The 6,790-nt window shown below is 42.4% G+C and overlaps 1 protein-coding gene across 1 annotated transcript in view; it reads left to right on the top strand.

Annotated features, from left to right (window-relative positions):
* Positions 1-5,480, top strand: part of LOC308362768 (uncharacterized protein MYH16) — a gene marked incomplete at its 5' end in the record, with an annotated part of 37,150 nt that extends 31,670 nt beyond the window's left edge. The window contains 8 exons of the mRNA XM_080835495.1: positions 1-33; positions 696-888; positions 1,927-2,130; positions 2,470-2,595; positions 2,865-3,035; positions 3,571-3,771; positions 4,293-4,439; positions 4,636-5,480. The exon at positions 1-33 is cut by the window's left edge and continues 71 nt beyond it. Coding sequence (XP_080691621.1) covers positions 1-33; positions 696-888; positions 1,927-2,130; positions 2,470-2,595; positions 2,865-3,035; positions 3,571-3,771; positions 4,293-4,439; positions 4,636-4,791 — 1,231 coding nt within the window. The 3' untranslated portion in view covers positions 4,792-5,480. The remainder of the gene's footprint in view (positions 34-695; positions 889-1,926; positions 2,131-2,469; positions 2,596-2,864; positions 3,036-3,570; positions 3,772-4,292; positions 4,440-4,635) is intronic.
* Positions 5,481-6,790: the final 1,310 nt, after the last annotated feature.

Below are 6,790 nucleotides of genomic sequence, written 5' to 3'. Positions count from 1 at the left end.
TCAAGAGAAGGAGGAGGAGTTTGAGGCCACCAGGTACTGTCCGTCTCCTTCTGTACTTTGTGTTCTATCCATATCTCTTCTCTTCTTTCGCTTCAGTGATCGTTTGAAATGACTCAAACTTGTAGCTAATGTGAAGTTTGTGAGGTTCAAAGAACGAGATAAACAGAAGAAAAAAGTAACACTCCATGATTCAATGATTGACTTTCTCTTGAGCATTTTAATAGACAGGTTTGCATGCAAAGCAACAGAATGAATGTTTTATTCCGCATATAGGTTTTAAAGCTTTTCGCTAATTAGGATGTAATCCCTTTGTAATCAACAACATTTTGATTAGTAACTGTCATTTTTTGGTAACTGTAAGGGATAACAATTACGTTAATTAAGTACTTTAATTACGTAACTCCGTTACCTGTAAGTAGTTACTCCCCAACTCTGCTGATAACTAAAGCTGGGTGGTGTTTTATACCTCCTGACATGATCCTCTCCTCTCTGCTCTTTCCTTTACTGCTATGACTCAAATGCTTAACAAACAGTTCCCTGGTAAGTGCTTTGCATGTGGCTGTCTACAGGTTTTATTGACCTTGAACACTTGCACACCTTTAACCTAACCAAAACCAGATACATGAAATATATGTAAACTCTTTGAACTACTGTGACATTGAGTGTGAGCCACATACATGCACGTATTTCTCCAGAAAGAGTCACCAGAGAGGGTTGGAGTCCCTACAGGCCAGTCTGGATGTGGAGCTGAAGAGCCGCACTGAGGGAGCTCGCCTGAAGAAGAAGATGGAGGCCGACCTGAACGACGCGGAGCTGCAAGTGGACCTCCTCAACAAGAACAACACCGAGCTCATGAAGTCGGTGAAGAAGATGCAGCAACAGATCAAGGTTGGGCTCTGACCTCTGACCTCTGGCCTTCCACCCAACTATCACTCAAAGACTGACCCCACCTGAAGCACCAACCCTAGGTTTCAATCAAAGACTGACCCCACCTGAAGCACCAACCCTAGGTTTCAATCAAAGACTGACCCCACCTGAAGCACCAACCCTAGGTTTCACTCAAAGACTGACCCTACCTGAAGCACCAACCCTAGGTTTCAATCAAAGACTGACCCCACCTGAAGCACCAACCCTAGGTTTCAATCAAAGACTGACCCCACCTGAAGCACCAACCCTAGGTTTCAATCAAAGACTGACCCCACCTGAAGCACCAACCCTAGGTTTCAATCAAAGACTGCCCCTACCTGAAGCACCAACCCTAGGTTTCAATCAAAGACTGACCCCACCTGAAGCACCAACCCTAGGTTTCAATCAAAGACTGACCCTACCTGAAGCACCAACCCTAGGTTTCAATCAAAGACTGACCCTACCTGAAGCACCAACCCTAGGTTTCAATCAAAGACTGACCCTACCTGAAGCACCAACCCTAGGTTTCAATCAAAGACTGACCCCACCTGAAGCACCAACCCTAGGTTTCAATCAAAGACTGACCCTACCTGAAGCACCAACCCTAGGTTTCAATCAAAGTGCAGGCATTATAGCGTTCTACAATGAGGGCAGAGATCTTGGGATATTAACCTCAAATCCCACTATCATGCTGTAACACATGGTTTTGCTAGTACAATTTGTTGGAGTGAGTAAGGCAGGATACCACAAACCCCACGAGCCTATCTGCTTTTTCAGACTATTTTGGTATAGACAGAAATACAGTATCTGTCTTGGTTTCAGTATGGATTGTTCTGGGTTGATGTTGATGTGATGATGTACAGCTGGGTGTAGCAGAATATACCGTATATCCACTCCCAAATTAAAAAAAAACATGTCGGCAAAGTGTGATATTCTTTAACGTGTGACCGAACAAGTTTTTACCAAGCATCCTACAAACAGTCCCTCTAAAGACTCCCCCCTCTGTTCCTCCTGCACCAGGACCTGCAGGCCCAGCTGGATGAGGAGGTGCGTCAGTTGGAGGAGGCGCGGGAGGAGAAAACCCTGCTGGAGCGCCGCTGCACCCTGCTGGCCAGCGAGAGTGAGGAGAGCCGCGTGGCTCTGGAGGCCACTGAGAGGGCCCGCAAGGCCCTGGAGACAGAGCTGCAGGAGAACACCGAGAAGTTCAACGAGCTCAACAACCAGGTGACACAATCAATCACTGGATATCTCTTCCTGTTTGCTTTATGTCTCTTAATACTGTTTATACACACTATCTATGAGAACGTAAACTGTTGAGGTCTTAGTAAACTGTACTACTGATAGCAACTAAGTTCTGGCAATAAATCCATGTGTCATGCATCCTGCCAAACCACTGAGTATACACATCCATTGGCGCAGTCTGTTTTTCACTCTGTTCAATTTGTCCTTATATTTTAGTCTATATTTTCATTCCTGCCAGACAATAAATGCATTGCTAGGGAAGAACCATCTCTCTCGCTCACTTGCTCTTGTTCTCTCACTCTGTCTCCCACCCCTCTGCAGCTCCAGGCCGCCTGCAGTGGGAAGAGGAAGCTGGAGGTGGACCTCCAGCAGCTGACCCATGAGCACGAGGAGCTCCAGAGCGAGCTCAGGGGGGCCACCGACAAGATCAAAAAGGCTAACTGTGAGGTAAGACAAGGCTTCACGTCAGGAGAATGGACTCAGAAGTCCCATAAGAGAGCTGAGACACAGCTGAGACATTCTCTTTAATAGAGATGAATGGGACAGATGTCAGATGTCAGATTTGAGATTAATATCTCTGCTTTGTTCTGCAATGAACGCGATAATGAGGCAATTTCTTTGCTAAAGCCTGAACCTGTGTTAGAGAAACCAAATTTTGCCTAAGGCTTTTTGGCCTCTCTGTAAGCTTTGGTTGCTGCGGTGCTGCTTTGCTGCAGGCTGCGCGTGTGGCGGAGGAGCTGCGTCTGGAGCAAGAGCACACGCTGCATCTGGAGAGAGTGAAGAAAGGTCTGGAGGCCCAGATCAAGGACATGACCACCAGGCTGGACGAGGCCGAGCAGATGGCCATGAAAGGGGGCAAGAAGATCATCCAGAAACTGGAGGGAAAGGTTAGAGGAACTAGTCCATGGTAGAAGATAATTATGTTCCAGTTGATCAGTGACACCCCTTCATTTTAACCTCTGGTGTCTTCTCATGTAAATTTGGAGAGGTTCTAAAGTTTCCAGAGTTTCAAATTCATAGATTCATTTTTCATTCAAAATCCATAATCTAGGACTGTTCACCAATACGCAGGATTATTTAAAATATAAAATCGGTTAAACAAACAGCATGTTAGTCTTTTTTTTATTGTGATCGTTTTTTTATCTAATGTTCTCCAATATTCACTTTCATTTCCTAAAGCTCCTCTCCATGTCATTATTGACCAAATACGGCAATATAGCAATTAACAGCGATAATTCGTTCAAGTCTATTTTCTTCATTTAGTGCTATTGACTTACAATTAGCAACTTACAATCCAGTGAAAATATTAATACAATATTTAATCAGTAGTTGCGCTCTCTGGGTATCAGACTCATAACTTTAGTGTTGATGGCATCTCGCTGTACCGGTTGACCTACATCAGCACCTCCATGCCTTGTGCAGGTGAAGGAGCTGGAGCTGGAGCTGGAGACGGAGCAGAAGCGCCACGGCGAGACGGTAAAGACGCTGCGCAAGAACGAGCGGCGCCTGAAGGAGCTGCTCTTCCAGTCGGAGGAGGACCAGAAGAACCAACACCGCATGCAGGAGCTGGTGGAGCGGCTGCAGATCAAGATGAAGGCCTGCAAGAGACAAGTGGAGGAGGCGGTAAGGAGAAGACCGCTCCACTCCGCGTGTACTGGCAGGGAGGGGAGGGTTGGAGAGTGTGGGACTGGATGCTGAAATGTTCAGGAGTGTGAGTGCAGGAATTTTGAGATTTAGACTACGGAGGCTGAGAATTTTGAAGGAGCTTACAACTGCAAACTTTTCCCCTGCTGACAGGTTGCAGAAATAGAGCATAAGGAATACTTGTGTCTTCTTCATTTATAGGCTTTTCAATGAACCCAAAGAGAAAAGTAGTGCATTTTGTTTTGTTTCAGGATCTCCTCCTTTATCCTAATTACTGTGGTTTTCCTTGGGCTTTTATCCAACTCAGAAATACAGTATTGGTTGTAATAGTATAAAATCCAACACATTTTACATGAATTTTATATATATTATATTATAATACCTTATATAGAATGATCATTATTAACCACTGTTGAAATACGTACATGGTTAAGTGGAAAGAATGACGGCGGCTTTGTGAACTAAAAGGTCTTAAAAGCTGTCTATGTTGATGGTCGTAGGAAGAGCAGGCCAATGTGAACCTGGCCAAGTACAGGAAGACCGTCCACGAGCTGGACGACGCAGAGGAGCGGGCTGACATCGCCGAGTCTGCACTCACCAAGATCAGAACCAAGAACCGGGGCAGCTTCGGAAAGGGCTACTCATCCGTAAGTCAGAAAAGCAGCTCTAGAGACCTCTGCGACCGATTGTCTGTTCTACAGTAGATCATCTTACATGTGCACTGATTCATCTTAGGTGAAACTACAATTGACAAGGGAAAATCAGACATAGTGTGCTTGAAGATGTTTTAGATGTTCTTTTGGTCTTCTTCTGCATCTGACCTCCTCTTGTACCTGTTTCCAGGGTTACAGCACCCCCTACCCTGGCATGGTGAGGTCACCGAGTTCTGCGGGGTCAGAGGGCAGGGGCGAGAAGATCCTCAACGATGACGACGGCGAATCGGTCAGCTCCCTCATTCCTGCCTATCTCAACTCCCTGAAGAAGCTGATGGTAGACTAGAGGTCCACCGTGCCACCCCAAACCGTCTTAGACTGCCGAAGTAACAAGCTGTCCAGTAAGAGCAAGCAGGACCAAAGACATAAAGTGTGTACCTGGATATGTGTGGGTCACTAATATCTCTAATTACTTGCATGAGGGAATTAATTCCAAAGTTTTTTTTTGTGGAATGTCTTCATTGTTTGTATTATTATATATTTTTTGTCTTTGCAAGTAATCAGTACTGCTAATGGTTCTGAGGCACTATATTGTTGCCAAATAATGTGCATGAAAAAAAGAAAACGTTGCCAAATAAATATTTTATAACAAATTATTCCTAAAACATTATTACAAAGTTTACAAACTATGGCCACAAATTTGTATTAGACATTTATTAGAAAAAAATCTCCTACATGTATGTAAAAAACAAACAAATTATATGTATTTATATCAATTCAAATGCTATTCCAAAAATAATATGAAAGCTTTGAAAGTTTAGCGCACATTCAATTTCAAGTACATTCCATGTTCTCTGTATTATTGAACCTTAAAGCTTAAAATGTTGTGTTAATGCTTTGGGGATTTTCAAGACATGAAATATATAAAATGAAATATGAAATATATCTTTAAGTGGAAACTGCATAGTTCCGCTGGTGCCATTGCTTAACTGATGTATCAGTATTTTTTTTCTTCATATAAAGTATATAAATAAAACATGCTTCTCAAATGATAAATCTGCTTTCAGTGATGTATTCTGTGATATGCAGAGACTAACTTTGACATGCATGAACTGAACACAGACGCCAAGAGTAGCAACAAAGGTGTGGTTTTTAACTTTGAATTTAATCATTGTGTCTCCAGTATAAAGCAAAACCTGAATGCAGAACATTCTCTACTTCCTGTCATTATGTACAATTTGCAGTAACGTTAATGTTAGGTTTCCATTAGAATCAGTTTGCAGGTAAACACTTTCGCACAACAATAGGCATCAACATGAAACAGCCACAAGTATAATGGCAAGACCTTGCATTTATAATAAAAAAAAACCTCAAGCTGATGATTTTATTGACACACACAAAAAAAGAAAGGGATCCAGTTAAATATCTGAAGTGGAAGAAAACAGTGTTATTTCATTCAGTATAAAAATAGGCATTGCGTAAAATAAAATCAATATATTATCTGTACCTCTTCAATTCTATACATCTTGTCTTCTCTCACCCCTAAACACGCACCTGCACCAACTGTTTCCAAAAACAAACTCTGTTTCTTATTACAGAGAATCAGACTGTCAACTAAATCTGAGAGAAATTGATAGCTGGGTCAGATGCAGAGGGGATTGTTAATAATAATAATAAGCGAAAGTTAAAATTGAAACTCTTGAACACATTATTTGCCATGTATTCCCCACCTCTTGATGGAAACTACAACACGATACCCATGAGTCTGACATAGCTGGCGGCCACCGTGTCAGTACTGTGATTACGAGGATCCTATGGGAAGATAAGGGCCTTACTGTACCAGACTAAATACTGATACGGAGTCAAATATTTCATCCCACATTCACTAAAGCTTTACTGTATAGACTGAGGAGGATGTTAATCAGAAAATGACCATGGCAGAAAGTGCACTTTACCAGACATAAATTAAAATATCACAAACTAAAAAATGCAAGAGATGTCCTGTATTTACAAAAGACACATGTGAAAAGGGATGATCCGACACAGCAGAACACTGTATGCAGGAATACAATAGCTGTAACATGTCATGCTATCACATTATTCTTAGATCAAGGCTGTATACTGTAAGTATCTCAGGGAACACACAAAACAAATGTAGGCCCAGCTTTTGATTCGTGAAAAGGAAATTGCATAAACTACCAAATAAAGATGTTGTGTTGTAGCTTTAAACAATACAATATATGCATCCACAAGCAGGCTCTTGAGGAGACTCCATAGACCAATGAGACTCAATTATTTCCACAGGCATTACCTCTGAATGACATTCACATGAAGGGTATGTGAGT

The sequence above is a fragment of the Sprattus sprattus genome (genome assembly GCF_963457725.1).
Source record: "Sprattus sprattus genome assembly, chromosome: 3".
NCBI classification, from domain to species: domain Eukaryota; kingdom Metazoa; phylum Chordata; class Actinopteri; order Clupeiformes; family Clupeidae; genus Sprattus; species Sprattus sprattus.
The sequence above is the reverse complement of the archived record's forward strand: the minus strand, read 5'-3'. Positions and strand labels throughout refer to the sequence as shown.